Consider the following 19,112-nt stretch of genomic DNA (forward strand, 5'->3'; position numbering starts at 1 on the left):
TCATGGCGCAGGCGCAATGATCACACAGGCAGCGTGCGTAGAAGCAAGATGGCGGAACTCACAGGTAAAGTTTCACAAAATTTTAACAACTTTAACGATTAAAACTTGCTTCCTTACTGATCTATTGATGCATTTTCCTTTTGCATGTAGTTCAGATGAGTAGGAGTCATATATTTGTCCAACGAAAGTTTTGAAAAAGCCGTAAATTCGTGTTTTTCGTGACCATGTGCGGAGCTACATGTCCACGTGCTCCCCTCCCAACATTTGGGTAATATTTGCAGGTCGCAGGCTTTGATTTTAGACGCTCAATTCGCTGCCAATATTGTTTTTATGTTCCTAGATATCCCATCGTACCGAAGCTACCCACATTTCGTTTAAACTAGCCATGCAACTGGATTAAAGCAAACTATTTTTAACAGAAGTAGTTCTTCCACATGCACAGAAAAGTTTATCCTGGAATTGGGGGGGGGGAGGGTAGCCGTATAAATTTTTATATAGTAGTACAGGTACTTGCCACAGCTGTTTGAAAACTTACGAAACTACTTCTAGAAACAGCCAGTTTCTTCTAGTATCATGTCCCCAACCTGTCCATATATTTACTTGTGTATAAACAGCGCATTTGTTGCTTTGTTGTGTAAATTACCACCAATTAAATGCCAGAAGTATCTGATGGCATCCCATTGTTCTCTGGTCAGTCTGAAAATGGAACAGTCCAAGGAAACTGATCGGGTAACATGTCACAATTTCTTACCCACAGGATCTGCCAAGAAATCTAAGAAGGAGAAGAAAAGGAAGTCTTCAGATGGTGCAGTGGATATTGGGGTGAGTAAAAATAAATAAAACATAGTGAGTGTTTGAGTGATAACACTAACAGTCAAAACTTCCCACTCCGATAGAATCTGGAATATCAGGATGTTCAGGATTGATTCTTAATGCTTGCTTCAGGAGAAAAAAATCATTGAAGGCTTCAAATGAAAATGCAGCAGGGTCCCTTACTCATACTCTCCAAGCAGAGGTTTGGGTTTTGGGGGTATTTTTAGCGTGTTTTTAGGCTTTTTTTATCGAGGTTTCTCTTTTGCACTGGTGGGAAAAAAAATTCAGTGCAAAAGAGAAACCCCGATAAAAAAGCCTAAAAACACGCTAAAAATACCCCCAAAACCCAAACCTCTGCTTGGAGAGTACCTTACTCAATGCATCTCTTGTTCCCACCTACAGGAGGCCCAGACCAGCGATGACTTTGTTATCCAGCCTGACTCCAAACCTACAAAACTCAACACAGCAGACTGGCCACTGCTCCTCAAGGTACAGTCAAGTATTAGTAATACAAATGTATCAGTTTATATATTTAGGACATGTTACATAAACCTGGCTAGACATCCATGTAATGAGATACACAGGGAAATTGCTCAATCATTAAAGAAGTTTTGTTGATTAAAATGATTGTAAAAAGTTACTGTAGTTATCACAATAAAACAATGGATCTGAAGACAAACTGATACCTGGAGGCTTAGAATATGCATTGATCAGCTCTTTTGTAATGAATACAGAATTGGTGCCAAATGGCTACTTAGAATTAGATGGCTGAAAGTTAAACAGTGTGCACTGTGTATAATGACATGGTTTTAATGTTAAAAATGACTGAATATTTTGTTTTTTGTTATTCCCAGAACTATGACAAGTTGAATGTGAGGACAGGACACTACACTCCCATCCCCAGTGGATGTTCTCCACTCAAGAGGCCTATTGATGACTATGTCAGGTTTGTCGATTTTCCCTCATCACATTCCACAAGATTTTTGTCAATTTCGTCCGTCAAAGTTGACAGATCAGATTGTAAATTTTTTGCATTACATGCTGCAAAGTTCCTGCATTTGACAGAAAAAATGGGTGCTGGCTAGTACAGTATGTCAAAATATAGTTCAATCAGGTTGATAGAACATAGGCATGTGGATTTTTTTCCTTTCAACCAGAACTTTTCTCACCTTGCTTATGTTTCAATGTCTATCAGACACCTTTCTCAGAGCTTCTGACTGGAGTGCTGCTTCTCGCTGCTATAACCTACTCTCCAAGCAGAGGTTGTGGGGAATGATCATTACATTTTTATATATGGCCGTTTTTTGTTGTCCTGATCCCCACTGTCGGTGGCCGTGGAGCTTCTCTGGCTAATGGATACTGCCTGGCCAATTTGATACTGTCTTTTTGCCACCGAGAGGGATCTGCTTGGAGATTAGCTATAACCTACATTGGCTTTATAGTAAACTGTTAGGTATGGCTTATGGTTTTAACATTTTTCTCCCACAGGAGTGGTTTCATTAACCTGGACAAACCGGCCAACCCCTCCTCCCACGAGGTGGTGGCCTGGATCAGGCGAATTCTCCGGGTCGATAAGACCGGGCATAGCGGAACCCTCGACCCCAAGGTCACGGGTTGTCTCATCGTGTGTGTGGAGAGGGCAACCAGGCTGGTCAAGTCTCAGCAGGGGGCAGGTAAGGTCAGGGGGTAAAGGGCAGGGCAGGTTAAGGGTTACAGGGCAGGGCAGGTTAGGGGTTAGAGGACAGGTGGATCAGGGGTTAAAGGGCATGTAGGTTTAAAAGTAGTTACAGATTAGTTGAATTTGTGCATAACTTAAAATACATTTTTGTTATGAAATAATCATAACAGTAGGAATAATTATATGAGAGACAAATTTTCATAGAATTGATAGATTTTACTTTCATTCTTTACTTGTTACATGCTCTTTTACTTAAATAAATATGTAATGTATTATACATTTGTATACATGTACCATGTAGTTTTTAACAGTGTTGCTTGTATATAATGTAAATACATGTAGTAAAAACTTGGCATATCTCAGCCCTTTCTGTGAAAGGTGCGTACAGTAACATGTGAACCGGCCTGTGGTCTCTGGTCGTGGTGTGTTGACCTGTGACCTGGCTGTGTTGTACAGGGAAGGAGTACGTGTGTGTAGTGAGGCTGCACAGTGCCATAGAGGGGCAGGACCAGTTGGCACGGGTAAGGCTCGCTGGGATTACACTTGTTGTACCCTTAGTTGTCAATCTATGGGTGATTACTATTTGAGTTCTAAACATGTAACCAATCAATGTGATGCCATTCCATGGTTGTGCAGTAGAAAGTACTAGTAGATGTAGATGAAGAAAATTGTCTTGATGAAAATTGCTGAGATGTAGAAATTTGTCTTCAGTACAGTAATACTTCTCACCACTAGGTGCTGTGTTAGCAAAAAGAATGTGGTCCCAAATTTGTAAGCCTGTTTCCCCCTCAACCATTTCCTTTAGACTGTGTATACAGAACTCTGATACCTAATGTTTAAAAAGGAGCGGAATTTGTTGTGGTCAGCATATCATACTCTGTTACTCCTAGTTCTGTGATTACACCATGTTTGATGGAACCTTTACGAAAGCTCTCTATGTATCCTGGCTTAATTTACATTAGTAAGGTTTGAAATTTAAACTTTAGATACATGTACTACAAAATGTCATGTCTTCCCCCAGACCATCGAGCACCTGACAGGAGCCCTGTTCCAGCGCCCTCCCCTGATCTCTGCCGTGAAGAGACAGCTCAGAATCAGAACCATCTACGAGAGTAAACTCATCCAGTATGATCCGGAGTCCAGACTTGGTGAGTGGCACGCCGGGTTTTTGTTTTAAACGGATATTGAAATAGGTTGTTAGCAACATTTGTCCAAAAGATCTAGTTATAAAAATGTTTGAAAAGTCAGTTTGGACTCGGCTGTTTCACAATTGAGTGAACCAAAAGGCTGTCACTTGGAGTGAAAAATCAACTTTCATATACTTCAAAATTTATGTTGGCAATTCAAAGGTACATACTTTGGGCTTCATATCCTAAAATATCTCTGCACAACACTTCTCGGTCACTGTGATACAGGTCTTTTACATAATGGGTCATTAAGGGGGTACGGACGGGACAACTGCAAGACTGTATGTTAAGTTACATAGAATATACCCAAATAAAGAACAAAAGATAAACACTATTCCATATTATGTTCCATTACTAGTATCCACAACACCAAAAAACTGACTTTGATTTGCAGTAACACCTTGCTGTGTCATTTTCTGGTCATTTATTATATTGCGAGGAAAACAACTTGCTGCCATTTCATGTTCAAGGAAAGGTCAAATACCAAATTTTCAAGTTCAGGCAATTTGGAAGCTTAACTCTGTTATTATTTCATTCTGTATATATTTCTACAAAAGGTTCTAGCTTATATATCTTGGAAACACATCAATGGACTTTTCAATGATCATTTTTATGATTGTATGTGGGGGTACGGACGGGACACAATGGGTCAGAAGACTGATACTGCAGGGACTTGTCCAAACCTTGTGGAACACATTTATTCACTAATACCAGTGAAATGAAGTATCTACAAACACTGTAATAGTGTCTAGACTAAGGAAAAGGGAGCTGGACATTCTAATTAGAATTTTCTGTATATTATAGTATGAACAGAAACTTTTTCTGGCTTATATAATTTAGGGCTTTCCTTAAAAAAATCAGCTGATGGTAGGTATTAATATAAGGATCCTAATTACTAATATTGCTAAAAAGGCTTTGGGAACATTAGTAACAGCATTAATAACATAACATAACATATCAGAACCTGTACATTTATATATTTGAGTGTGCTCAAAGAAAAGAATGGGGGGGGGCGCTGCAGGATTTGTAGTCTAAATTCAGAGTTATTGGCAACCCTCCTCCCTTGAAGGAATCTTAATTTCTAGCACAGATACAAAATGTACATGAACTGGTATGTTTCCTTTTACACCTTGGCTTGTTAATACATTTTTCAGAGAACCAGAACAGTTCTCTAAAGTTGGTTCACATGCACGTGAGTCCGGAGTAGACAATGTCCACAAGAGCCTCCTCCGGGTAAAAGCAAATGTTGATGAATTCATTAAAAACTACTAATTTTAGTAAGGAGGACAAATGTTTGTATCTTTTAAGGTTTTACTATGTGTATTTCAAGCAATTGGAATGCCATTTTCCACAGTACTTGGCTAAAAACTAAAAGTGGGGGTACGGACGGGACAGGTGGGGGGTACGGACGGGACAGGGGTACGGACGGGACATTTGGGGGTTTGTTGTGCTATATCAGGCAAAGTCTTTATCACAGAAATGGTTTATATGGTGGTTTGGTATATGCCAATAGAGACTTATAAGCCATCACAATTAGAAGCTTATAGTATTTACTTAATGTAGAAATCAAGAGGGGGGACGGACGGGACAAAATTTTTCGGAAAATGGCAGCCTGTACTTCAATCCTTAGCTGTGAGTCAGATGAAAGTAGGAATGATCTCATTCAATTTTTTTTCTCTTACATACATCATATTAAACCTTTACATGTCAAACTAGCACTTATAACAGCATAATTAAAAAATGCTACAGACCTTGCAATCTTTAAGTAAATATTTCACTAAAATTGGTAACATGGGGGTAAAAGTGAAAAATAACCTTCCCGGCAAAAAAAAAGGTGGTGTATCTTCAAAAATTGGTAACAAATCTCTAGTAAACATATGCCTGCTTGTACAAAATAAGAAATCTTAAGCTAGCAACCATATTTGTGATGTCTGCAGCAATGGTAAGAATGTGAAAAAACTGAATGACGGCTGGTAACACTGAAAATGGGGCATTTTTAAGTAAGATATTTGTCGATAGTTTCGCCAAATGTTGACCGAGTTCCCTACTTTTTTTATTGTAATGTTCCTTGTCACACCAGCTTTTGGGAAATATAAGTCTGAAACATCAATATATCATGTAGACTTTGTTATCAACTGGTAACATGTGGAAAAGTAAATGGGTACACTCAACTGTGAAACAGCCGACTGTTTAGACTTGTCATAGTGATAAAAAAATCCTGAACTGCTATATTCAAATGTGAATGGTTCTCTGAAGTTAGAGGTGTATGGCCACAACAAGCTCTTGAGGAGGAGGCCCAGTCATCCTCTGACAGCACAGACTAGTTTGCTCCTTTTCTATGTAAAGAGGTATTTGAGACATATTCAATGCTTGATTCTGCTAATACTAGATATTTTAGAATACACCTTAGTTACTGCTCCCGTGACTATTGATTGACAATTCAATGTTCCCTGTACTGTAGGTGTATTCTGGGTGAGCTGTGAGGCAGGGACGTACATCCGTACCCTGTGTGTGCACGTGGGACTACTCCTGTACTATATGTGACTGTTGAATGACATGTTAAACTTTAATGTGTGCCCTGTACTGTAGGTGTATTCTGGGTGAGCTGTGAGGCTGGGACGTACATCCGTACATTGTGTGTGCACGTGGGACTGCTACTGGGGGTGGGGGGGCAGATGCAGGAGCTACGCAGGGTCCGATCTGGTATCATGTCTGAAAAGGTTAGAAAACACTTTTGCTCGTTCTTCATTCATTGTGTCATGAATGTATGTATGTATGTAGTACAGTTTTGCAGTCAGGGCTGGAAATACCTGGTTAGTGCAGGTAATATTGGAGCTATGCAGGTATTTCTGATGTTAACCTGCACCAAATCTGCCCCAGTCTGTACACTCAGTTCATATACATGTACAGTGAAATGGATATCTATTTGATGCATATCACCTATGAAGTTTCTGAACAGTTTTTAGTATAATCCATACTTCCTAAATTCTCATTGGTGCAGGTGGAACTTGTCTGGTGCAGGTAATTTTCTATGCACTTGTACAGGCATGTGGTAAAAAGTATTTCGAGCTCTAGATTGACACTTTGTTTTTACCCCCTGCTCCCCAGGAGGGTCTGGTGACCATGCATGACGTGCTGGACGCCCAGTGGATGCACGACAACCAGAAGGACGAGTCTTACCTCCGCAGGGTCATCCGTCCGCTAGAGGCTCTCCTCACATCGCACAAGAGGATCGTGCTCAAGGACAGCGCTGTAAGTCATTTGTTTTATCATGAGGCAGACAGAAACAAGCTTTACCACAATGAGTTTTGTGCATTAGGTACACGCAGCATAGGGCAGGGCTATAGATCAACAGTTTACACACATGTATTTGTTTGTTGTACTTTTCTAGCCAGCCTGAAACTTTTTTCCATCATCGTAATTTTGTTTGAGGTCATATCAATTTGAGTGCCGACAGTGCAACCATTCTAGGGGCATGCTCCCCCAGGAAAATTAAAAATCATGACCCCCTGAAATGCTATTTTCTGCATTATGAGGTTGAAAGTAACAAGGGTTTTGTACAGTAGGTACAAGCTGAGTAAGGCCGCACTGTAAAGTCTGGTCCACTCAAGCTGGGATGGACTCCTACTCTTTTCAATAAGTGTGGTGGGATTTTTTATGTAGTTGAGGTGTGAGTGGTCTCAAACATAGGACCTCCACTTTACATCACATCAGGGAGGACGTCCCTAACTGAAGCTAGGTACTCATTTACACACAAGTAATGTGAGGAAATAGGTGTTAAAAGCCTTTCCCAAGGAGACAACACTGGGGATTCGAACCCAGAACCATCAGATTCTGAGTCAACAACCCTCACTACAAGACTACCTTGCCACAGGGGTTGTCTGGGATTATAACATTGACTCCTTTTGTGCTTGTCCCTGGTCCAGGTTAACGCGGTGTGTTACGGAGCCAAGATCATGCTGCCAGGAGTCCTGAGGTTCGAGGACGGCATCGAACAGAATGAAGAGATTGTCGTCATGACAACAAAAGGAGAAGCCGTCTGTCTAGGTCAGTATCCAACGTTTACATAGTTTTGTTTTCAGTGCTGGATTGGAGTGCTAGATATTATCATTGTCTTGGTTTTTGGTGGTATTTGTTTGTTTGTGGGCTGCGTAACTCAAAATATTTTGTTACGTGATTATTTTGATCCTCCAGAACTGCAATTTTCTGTATCCTTTGATCCAAAATGACATTGTCATAAGTTCATCTCTTGTGTTTTTTCCGTGTAAAGGGTGTTAATTCTTTCATTTCTTTTTCTTTCCTCAGGAATCGCCCTAATGACGACTGCTACCATGGCCACCTGTGACCACGGGATTGTGGCTAAGATCAAGAGAGTCATCATGGAGAGAGACACGTACCCTCGCAAGTGGGGGCTGGGACCAAAGGTCAGCCCACATTAGGCCACACCGATTTAATTTTATGGATGACATCCTCTGAAGACCCCCAAACTAGTGCGCGCGGGCGAATTAAAAAAAAATTCCGGCCGAAAATAAAAATGCTACTAAACCACAGGAATACAAAGCTGGTATTATGAATTCCCGACAGTACTTAGAGACGTATACGACAAGCCGGCACATGCTGGCTTTTTGCGGCATTTATGAATCGGTACCATACTGAGTTCTTGAGTCGTAGTGCTTGGAATTCGATAGCCTGGGTGCTCAGCTCCGTTTTGTTGCTGACTAGTATGGACTACCCAGGCCTAGAGCCTCGGTGGAGGTGATCTTTTTTTTTTTTTGAGGGCGACAGGCGAAAATCAATGCGCGTGCGGATGTCATCCATAAAATTAAGTCGGTGTGGCCTTACTGTAAATTTGTGAACTTTTACAGTGGTTTTACTCAGTGGTATGAAAGATAAAAAGGCTTTCCCAGTGTTTGAAATTTGCAGTTAAAATGATACGTTTTAGTACAGTATGGATACATTAAAAATGCATGTTCGTGGTGTGATAAATTTGCGGTGGAAAGATTTGTTTTATTATTTGCAGAATTATTTGCAATTTTCTATTTTTCAGTACAAACATTGTTCTGAATTGTCGTCTATGTGGAAGAGTTCGATATTTTTCTCAAAACAAGTATATTTTAGAATTCAAAGATAATGCATGAAATTGGTGTAGTTAATCATGGACATATTTGTTCCTTTCCAGGCAAGTCTGAAGAAGAAGCTTATTAAGGAAGGTCTGCTGGACAAGTTTGGCAAGTCTAACGAGAAGACGCCGCAAGACTGGAAGACATCTTATGTAGACTACAAGTATGTGTCTTATTCTTACACATCTGTGTAGTATATCTCAACTCTTTCCCAAGATCTAAAGGTAGCCAGGCAGTTTTATTAGATATTTTCAGAGAAAAAATCCTGTCATTTTTAATCTTTAGCACACTGAAGTAGCTGTTTTGTTACTGATAATCTATTAGTTATGTTCTACATGATTGATGGAAAGTAGCTACTTTGTCTTTGATTACTATTTTCATACTTTTGCAATACATTAAGATTTTCTGCAATACATTAAGATTTTCTATGTTGGAAAAAATAAATAGAGAAGAAAATAGGCTAGTTAAAGTTTTGTCCTCTCTTTTCGTATGTTTAGCAGTATAAGATTTCTTTCTTCCATCATTGAAACATTTTGTTTTTTCCTGTGCAGTGTTGCCAAGGGCAACAACGGTTCAACGGCACCGCAGGCACAGGTCACGCCTGGGAAGTCAACACAGGCAGATGGAGCAGGGGCAAAGGTCAGGGGTCATTCTGTACCTCACCTCCTGATTGGGTGGTAGTTGACCAATCAGAGAGCAGCAACAGTACCTTTTAAAAGGCACTTGCCAAACTTTGTGAGACAGAACATTTTGTTAAAGAACCCAACACACATTAAGAAGAGTAGTGGTAACTTGGTATGCCTAATGGCTAAAATGTAAGCTCAATGGTGCAGCTCATTCCACTATCAGCTATCCAAAAAGCATGTCTCTTTTTCTCAAGCATTTTGTATCAAGTCCGGCCTGTTTTATCTTTTCCTTTTTCTCCATGTGTGTTGTATATTTGTTTGTTGTATCCACAGAGGAAGAGACTAGAAAGTAGCTGTGAAGACTGTGTGTTGTCTATTTCTAAATGTTTGTTATATCTAGACTACACAATAGCAGTGAAGACTGTTTTGTATATGTCTAAATGTTTGTTGTCAACATATATCTACAGAGGAAGAGACTAGAGAGTAGCAGCAGTGACTCCTCAGAACCAGCGTCCCCGGCTCCCCCCACTCCTGTGGTGCAGCAGCCAGCAGTGACGGAGACTCCCACATCCAGTAAGAAGGAGAAGAAGAAGAAGAAAAAGAAGCAGAAAGCCGAGGAAACAGACCCTGAGGTCAGCTACTTTTGAATCTATTGCTGTAATAAGGAATTTGTTTCCAGTCACATAAGTTGATTGTGTGCGTGTTTGTGTTGACAGGCGTTATGTGCGTCAATTTGCATTTCGTAATACTGTAAGGGTTAATACTACAATCTGAAAACAAGTGTTTAGTTTTGAAATATATAAAAAGAAGTGATTGCTCTGTTGCCATTTCTTCATTTGTTCTTAACAAATGGTATTGCTTTGTTATGGATGGACCATTGTTCTTACACATTTTAATCTCTGATGTTATATATTTCAGACCCCCAAGTCAGAGAAAAAGAAGAAGAAAAAGAAGGAAAAGAAAAAGAAGAAAGAAGAGGGTTCAGATGATTCAGATTAAGTTATGGGTCCATAGTATTGTGATACAAACACACTGAAGCCTCCTTACTTTCCTTACCTTGTTTTTGTAGCAGAGCAAAATACATGTACATGTATTATTAGATTTCATAAACTTTCATACTGCCAAATGTCCTCTGGCACTTTGTAAAGATGTGATGTAAGTCAAGTGATGCTATCATTTATTGCCAAAACATTAACTGAGAATGATTGCAACATAATGTATTTGATGCAACCGAATTCTGGATGAAATACAGTATATGGAATTTGTACTGAACAAAAACAGTTCTACTAATAGGCCTATGTACTAATATTGTCCTATCATAGTTCTCATTGAATTTTGGATACTTTTGATTTTCTAGTATACGTATACCGGACCAATTATACAAGTCATGTATGTAATTTCACACTCTGGTGGTAATTCAATTGCATTAGAACAAATGACTTTGTTAGTACTTGAAATGTATATCAAGTTTTGAGTTGGGAAGGCCTTAAATGAGCTGAGAAGGCATTAACTTTTAGTATTTTCTTTTTTGCCTAAGGTACAATCAAGGATTGTAGTTTGATGGGGATGAAAATTAGAAAGAATTCTGCTCCAAAAACGCATGAGAATTAATTTTGTGACTGATTGGCCTTCCCCATATAAAACAAATCATGTGAGAGAATGCAAATGACAAGTATGTATAGCTTTGTTAAGGAAGGATACCTCAGACTTGATGTAAGCTAGGTCGTGGTTTCTTTGTGATACTGGAATGATCTACAATGCATAATCTTTGTACAGTTTTGTCTCTTCCTTTTATCACAACATTTTATATAAAAATGTTTAGTTGATGTATTTGACAAAAAAGAGGCAGTGCTTGTTAAGATCAGATTGCAGGTAATCCAGTGCAAAGAAAAAGAAGTATTGTACAGAGTAATGAAGTAAGTACATGTTGTTATCTTTAGTATAAGTCACTTTTCTTGTCCTGGTTTTCTAAGCTAACTATAACAGGCTGCTGTTATCAGTAATCTTTGTTCATTTTTTCTTCAATTAAAAGTTATATAAGATAGCCATCTTTTTCTTTTCCAACATGACTGGACTGTAACGTTGATTTGTAAGATACTTTCCAGAAGAGTTGGAAAATAAACTGTTAAAAGTTTCTGAATTTTCTATTTGCATTATTGGTAACTACTGGTAGGTATTTTACGATTTGTTAAATCCATAATTGTAGTCTTAATTATGTGTGAACAGTTGTGGTGTCTGGATCTTATTACCTTTAACGTCTTAATGTATATACTAATAGTCAAATTTACTTAAAAATTACATTTCCAAAAGGCAAAGCATTGATTTTTCAGTTAGGCCACACCAATTTAATTTTATGGATGACATCCTCTGAAGACCCCCAAACTAGTGCGCGCGGGCGAAAAAAATAAAAATCCGGCCAAAAATAAAAATGCTACAAAACCACAAAACCACAAATACAAACCTGGTATTGTGAATTTGGCGCATTACATAGCGACGTATACGACAGGCCGACACATGCTGGATTTTTGCGGAATATATGAATCGACACTGCTGTACGTAAGTACTGAGTTCTTGAGTCTTGGAGCTTCGGTAGCCTGGCTGCCGTCAACCAGAGTTATCACCACCAAGCACTACCCAGGCCTAAAGCCAGGCCAGAGCCTGGGAATATGTGATTTTTTTTTTTTTTTTTTTGAGATCGGGCGAAAATCAATGCGCGCGCGGATGTCATCCATAAAATTAAATCGGTGTGGCCTTACATCTTTTTTTCATTTGTTAAACCTTCATGACCACATAGACTTCATAATGAAGGAAACTTTTTTTGCCAAACGTTTTTTTTTTACTCGCACGATTGCGTCAGTTTTGGTGTTCCCAGAGGAAGTCTGATCAAAATCTGATCATTTAGAGGTCTCATGAAGCCACCTGCCAAATATCAAGACAATCCATCTTAGCCTTCGCATGTTAACGTGTTGACAAACACAGACACACGAACACCTACCAAAACATAACCTTCTTGGCGAAGGTAACTAACGCTGGATCGCACAGAGCTTAAACGGAAGTGGCTTCAAGGTTATTCCAAGGACGCCGTCAGTGTTTGGAGGAGGAGCGCCCTCTGGCAGCTTGAAAGTGAAGGACTGCAGCAGGGTCGAGAAGAACAGGAACAGTTCCATCTTGGCCAGCTGCTCCCCAAGGCACACACGTCGGCCTGGAAATATACAATTCCGAGTAGAAAGACCAGCCAACCGCCGAACAGAAGTAGTTTAATCAGTAGTATGTTTACCGAAGGAAAGCATATTGTTTCGCTCTGTTTCCTCTTCTTCTCCAAACCAATAAGGTCATTGACCTGAACCAGGCGTCTGTCACCATGGTAACTAGTGTTGGGTTACACCATGTTGCAATTTTATAGCAGGAAGGATTTAGCTAGACTATGTGTATGGGTAAGAATTAACAGAGTAGACCATGTGCGAAACATTATACATTTGCTTAGCATATTAATGTTGCCTTTCCAGTTGTATGATTTAAGAAATTTCTCGGACCTTACCTCCCCCAAAAGGTAAGAAAGAGTCGGGCTTGTTGATGACGTTTCCTTCCGCATCCAGAAACCTTTCCGGGTCGAACCGTTCCGGATCAGGCCAGTAAGCGGAGTCCATGTGGACGGACTGCATGTTCAGTAGAATCTGGATCAAAGAGGAATCAGGAAGTCAAGAAACAGATCATCTTTTTTTCTATAATGTAAACAATAGCCTGGGTTGTAACACTCCTGGCTAATCGTTGGTTTACAGTAACTGTAAGGTTCTAGATACATGTAGAAGTCCTGATTATATATCTGAGTTGGGGTTTGTAAATTTTGATTCCTTGTGATTTTTACTTTTGCAACAAATAAACATTTCCTTTTGCTCTGTTTCTTCTTCTTCTCCAAACAGTCAATGACCTGGACCAGATGGCTGTCACCATATAACTGGTGCTGTAGCAGACACGCTGTGATATTGGGTTTACATTATGTAGCAGGACAGAGTTGGAGGGGCTGGTCACCAAACACTGTACTGTACGAATATACAGAGCAGTGAGTTTTTGGACTAGACGTGAAGGTAAACATTGCAAATGCTACCTTTCTAGTTTCTAAATTGTTTTTGGAACATTTCAAAGGAATAATATTACAATCTCAAAGGTATGTTTAAACCTTTGTCCTGCTGACATTCCTGGCACAATATTTTTCAATAATTTCATGTCTTAATTAGATCATAAACCCTCATTTTTTTTTTGCCCCGCAGTGGCATAGTTACTTCCGCATTCATTGCGTTTCGCTGCAGTGTGATGCGTTGCACGAGAAACACCCCCAAATCGTGCCTATACAGGGTGCTATATAGATGATACTGTATGTGTCAAGCGACATATGTTGCGCACAGCAGGACAAGGGTTAATACCTTGGTCCCTTCTGGAATGTCAAATTCCTGGACTTTGACGTCCTGCGAGGTGGCGTGGGGAACTGACAGGGGGAGAAGAGTGCGGATTCTCATGGTCTCCAGCAGACAGGCGTTCACGTAGGGCAGCTGGGGACGGTGGGACAGGGTGGGCTGACCATCACCAACAACGGCATCAAGCTCCTGCTGCGCCTATGCTTGGACAAACTTGGCTGTTGAACTTTATGACTAAAAGTAGTCGTGAAGTCGGGAGGTTAAAAGTGTTAGATGTGCACAGTCAAAGCGCTTACCAGGCCTGCAGAGAAGTGTTGTATTGTGTACATGTTGACTGTTGTGAATAACATTGAGGCCAAGATATTCAGTAAATAAAACCCTTGGAGCTTTGCGAATCCGGATCAACCCCCTGCCTTTACGAATCACGATTCGAGAAACCTGGTGTGAACCGGTATGTGACTACTTAGTCCTCACTTCTTGTGTAAGCACAAAGGAATTAGCCTCTACCAGGCTTGCGGAGGCGGTTGGAAAGAGTAGAAGTCGACCAAATAGACTCGGAGATAACATGCCAAGGGAGTTGGTCCATTGAGAGAACATTTCGCCGCGTAGAGGCTACCAAGAAATACCGTTTTGTAGATTATCCCAAAGCAGAACCAAGATTAAGGTGGTTAAAACTACGTACCAGAGCTACATTGGCAATAAGTACCTTCTTCTGGATGCCGGGGTTCGAAGTCATGTAGATGAGACTCCACAGCAGTGTGTTGGTGGTTGTCTCAGTTCCTGCCAGGAACATGTCCAGGGCGGTGTACATGACGATCTCCTCTGTCAGACCCTCCACCCTCTCCTGCTTCTCAACCTCATAAAACAACAACAAAACAACTTACGACCAACCATGGCAAGATCTAACCTCAGGCAATTCACCATCTGGTTTATAGAGGTCCGCCAATATGGAACAGCTTGAAAGCCTTTCTATGAGAACATGTCCCTTCTTACCCAGTTTTAAAAAAAACTTCTTTTTTTAAATAGAGATATCATACTTCAACCAACTACCATTTCCTGATTCTGTTTGCTTTCCTTGTTTTGTTGTCGATTTGACAATTTACCCATATAAATTTGGTTCATTTTATTAATAATGGTACTTAATCTTTAATCTTGTAGTGTCGGAGAGGGCCAAAGATAAACCACCAGGTTTCCGGCCCTCCCATGCATGTCTATTTATTTTTCACTTTTATTTTATTTGAACGTGCAAAACAATAAATGAACAATGATAAACAAACCTCCAGCAGGAAGTAGTCGAGGAAGTCTCGCGGGTTCTCGCGATCCAGGTTCTCGCGATGGCGGGCGATCTCGTCCCAGATCACTCCCTGGATCTTTTCGTTCAGACCCATCGCTCTGTTGTAGGCTCTGTTCACTGGGAAAGAGAGCAAAAAATAAATAAATAAAAACCTGACTATCTATCTATTTTATACGACTATAATTATTCAAATCATGCACAAAGTGTTGCATATTTGAATTTCGTTGTCCAACCCTAGAAGTGATCATAAACCCTATATAGACGGAGGGGGGGGGGCACTAAAAGTGTCTACGCCAACTTTGATGGCGGATAGCGTCTGAGCGGCTTGCGCTAGAACCACCAAACTTTTCCTAAAATACATCTGGCAGCAATTTCATATCAATAAGTTACAAATTTTTCGTGTTGCCATGGCAACGGGTTTTGTTTGTGACACATTTTTTTTGCAAAATGCAATACTTTTCATTTAAACAAACTTTTCTGGATTTTATGTTATGAGGGGGGCCGAATGACCCCCCCCCCTCTCGTCCCACAAATCCCCCAAAAGCCCAGTCCAGATGTGGTAAATGTTGTGTGAGTAAAGGTCGAAATATGGCAATGTCTACTCACTTCCAGGAATGAACCGCAAGAAAGGGTAGACGGTGGTGATCTCTGCGGATCCGAATTCAGCGATGAGGCTTGTGATCGTCTTCAGGAGCTTGTGGAACGTTTCATCGTCGAACTCGTAGCGCTTGCCGAACTCCATGCCGCAGATCACGTTGGCGACCGCGACGTCCAAGTCGTGTGAGATGTCAAAGGGCTTTTCCTCGTATTCTACCATCTGAGGACGCATGTATCATCAAATAAGGAACAACGTGAACACCGGCTTCACGACATGCCGGCCGGCGACTAGTCGGGAGCATGCCGCGCGGGCCCCGTTAGAAATATGACTCCAGCTTTACTGCTTTGTGACCTTTTCAGCTAATCTCAAAGTAGATACACACACACACACACACACACACACACACTCGCACGCACACACACACACACACAAACACACACACATACTAGTAGTACACACACACACACACGCACACACACGCACGCACACACACACACACTCGCACGCACACACACACACTCGCACGCACACACACACAAACACACACACATACTAGTACACACACACACACACACACACACACACACACACACACACACATACACACACGCACACCTTACCCTGTGGCGGAGACAGTTCGCCTCTTCTTGGATTTGCCCTTCAATACTGCCCTTTCCGACCTTCATGCCCAGGCTCTTGAAGGTGGAGAAAGCGAACCTCCTTCTCTGCTTCAGCACTGTCCCCCAGCGTACAGTAAGGATGTCTTCAGGCAAAAAAAAAAGATACGTATTATTCCTACGGAATACGGTAACGTATACTCTAAAGGAAGTATGAGCTTGACGGTCGTACATCAATGCGGCACTTCTGAGCCCTTTTTGGAGTATAAAAATGCTCCACATACAAGACGAATTTGTATTTCCAAGGCCAACTACCCACATACTAAATATATAAAAGAGCCAAAATCCATCCAGATCACAAATATACACAGATATCCACACGCTGACGACGGTGAGTGAGATATTAATTAATCCATGTGCAAGAAGATTTCCGCTAAAGGCAAATGATTGTAGTTTGTAGATGAAAAGGGTATGAGAAACCGAATCAAATGCTTTGGCAAAGACGAGAAATAACATGTCTACTTGCCCCCCTCTGTCTAGTATGGACCCTACTTTGTGGTATGTTTCCAAAAGCTGAGTGGTGTTGGAACGGCCAGGTGTAAACCCATGTTGACAATTGTGAATGGTCCCACGCAATAAAGGAAATATAGCAATGTAAAGACAACGTTCAATGACTTTGCTTACAAGAGACAAGAGTTTTACTGAGTAAGGTGAGGCAAAGACATTACTCTGTGTAATGTCCTTGGGTGAAGTCATTGGTTGGCTACGTGCATGAGTTACATTGTTTTTTGAACTTTGAACATTTGGACCTTGAAGTGGTTTGTTTACTGATCGAGAAAAACTCTTGTGCAGAAATGAAGCTTGTTGTTGCTTATTCCATTAGGGCCATGCTGATTTGATAATATGGATGACATCCGCACGCGCATGAATTTTAGGCCGTTTCCAAAATAAATAAAAAATCAATAATACTGTAAATAGTGCAAAACAGTTGCAAAATGAGCAAATGTGTACCATAAGTTGCAAAATAATATTTGAAGACGATACCAATTTCATATAATGCCAAAATCAAACGAAAAAGACGAAAATGTAAAGAAATGAATTTGAAGAGTAGATTATTCGCCATCCCATACCCTGTGTCAATTGTTCAACCTTCATGACCACGTAGATTTCATGATGAAAGCATCTTTTTTTGCATATAAAATTTAATCCATCCAGACCTTATTAAGTGATGCTGAACACAAGTATGCAGAAACACAGACAGACGCATTGACAGACACACCCAGAACAATACTCCCTTTTCATGGAGGTAAATATCTACCCAGACCTTTGCTCCGGACTACTAAGTTTAGAAATGGCGATCTCCTGTTACTATTCATTGTGAGTGAAGCCATTTAATTTCGTTGTTTATGAACTTTGAACGCGTCCACTGATGTGGGTCTAATGTATTGTTCGAGAAAGGTTCATGCTTCGCAGAAAGAATGCTTGTTGACTTCGTTATCTTTGAAAATATGTAGGATAACTCAGTCCCGGTCCAGAAAAGTTTGCACATAGTGACGACGTCTACCTTCACCTAAATAACCATCTCAACGGTAACAATCATTTGCCTCTCAGAATGCAGCAAATGGCGATTGAGATGGTAAAAAATGCCACCATTTTCCGAAAGAATTCCCCAAAATACCTAGGAAGCTCAACGGGGAAAACTAACCTAGCATGATAGCAGTAAGGTCGTGCGTAGAAGAAGACAACTTTGCCCCTCTGGCTAAGGAAAAATGAATGAGGAATTTGAAGGAAAACTTACCCTTTCCGAAACCATAAACCGCATCAAGTATGTAGTGTGGCGGCCTGGAGGCGAACAGCTCGGACCTGTCCACGAGCGCGTCCTTGACGGCAGCGTAGCCGTTCAGAACCACCACATCTTCCATGCCCATCCTGACGGTGAAGACGTCCCCGTACTGCCGCCTCCACGCCGTCAGCTTGTGGTGAGGCGTTCGGCCCAAGGCGAGGAGGTGCCCGAGAACAGGCAAGCTTCCTGCCGGGTAGGGAGGCAGGTTCCTAGGGCGATTCAGGAGATACCATGCAAACAGGAAAGTCCCACAGAGAACGAGAACGGTCTGCAGATTCAGTCCAGAGATTTGAAAAATCTCCTGGACAGAATCAGTCATCCACTGGACACCACCGCCCATTTTCTCAAGAGTGTACTAGTCAATGACCCACGCCAGCCCGAATCAGGCGACCTGTGACCGTTACATTAATATTGTTTCAAGTACAGTGTTTGTTCAAGAAGTCAGTCCTAGGGGTCATTCGGCGCAATTTGACCTGTTGCCCATCTCGGGCCAAGGCGCTGGTTCGGCCCCACTTGGAATACAGTGCCACCGTCTGGGACCCGTACACCACCAAGGGGATACAGGCGGTGGAGGCCGTCCAGCGCAGGGCCGCCCGAGTGACCCTGAATGACTACCAGCGGACTAGCAGCGTGACACAAATGCTCAACGACCTGCAGTGGCCTCTCCTCTCCGAAAGGAGGAAGGCGCGCCTCACAACTTTTTATAAACTAACCCATAACATCATTAAGATCCCCACCAGCAACCTGCTCAAGCCAGCCAAAGGGCGTACCCGAGGGAGCCACCAGTATAAATATCAACCTATACACGCACGAACAGACGCCTACAAATATTCCTTCTTCCCTCGCACAATCCCCCAATGGAACGCCTTGCCTGGCCCGGTAGTTATGGCTCCCTCCGTTGAGTCCTTCCGGGCCAGGCTGGAG

At 41.3% G+C, this 19,112-nt stretch overlaps 2 protein-coding genes across 2 annotated transcripts; one reads left to right on the forward strand and one right to left on the reverse strand.

The window, feature by feature from the left end:
• The first annotated feature begins 4 nt into the window (after nt 1–4).
• On the forward strand, nt 5–11,499 carry LOC109485065 (H/ACA ribonucleoprotein complex subunit 4-like). The gene is made up of 15 exons (XM_019788493.1): nt 5–64; nt 758–822; nt 1,216–1,302; nt 1,668–1,759; nt 2,302–2,486; nt 2,948–3,012; nt 3,513–3,639; nt 6,268–6,398; nt 6,787–6,930; nt 7,605–7,725; nt 7,984–8,102; nt 8,858–8,961; nt 9,350–9,437; nt 9,892–10,056; nt 10,343–11,499. The coding sequence occupies exons 1-15, from the start codon at nt 49–51 to the stop codon at nt 10,421–10,423; spliced, it is 1,590 nt and encodes a 529-aa protein (XP_019644052.1). The 5' UTR covers nt 5–48; the 3' UTR covers nt 10,424–11,499.
• Nucleotides 11,500–12,182: 683 nt separating this feature from the next.
• On the reverse strand, nt 12,183–18,864 carry LOC109485002 (cytochrome P450 2D6-like). Its single transcript, XM_019788374.1, has 8 exons — nt 18,144–18,864; nt 16,349–16,491; nt 15,737–15,947; nt 15,114–15,247; nt 14,543–14,692; nt 13,846–14,034; nt 12,963–13,098; nt 12,183–12,626 (listed from the first exon to the last, which is right to left on the reverse strand). The coding sequence occupies exons 1-8, from the start codon at nt 18,526–18,528 to the stop codon at nt 12,448–12,450; spliced, it is 1,527 nt and encodes a 508-aa protein (XP_019643933.1). The 5' UTR covers nt 18,529–18,864; the 3' UTR covers nt 12,183–12,447.
• Between the last annotated feature and the right edge of the window lie 248 nt (nt 18,865–19,112).

The sequence above is a fragment of the Branchiostoma belcheri genome, unplaced genomic scaffold (assembly GCF_001625305.1).
Source record: "Branchiostoma belcheri isolate BF01 breed outbred unplaced genomic scaffold, Haploidv18h27 scaffold72, whole genome shotgun sequence".
In the NCBI taxonomy this organism is placed as follows: domain Eukaryota; kingdom Metazoa; phylum Chordata; class Leptocardii; order Amphioxiformes; family Branchiostomatidae; genus Branchiostoma; species Branchiostoma belcheri.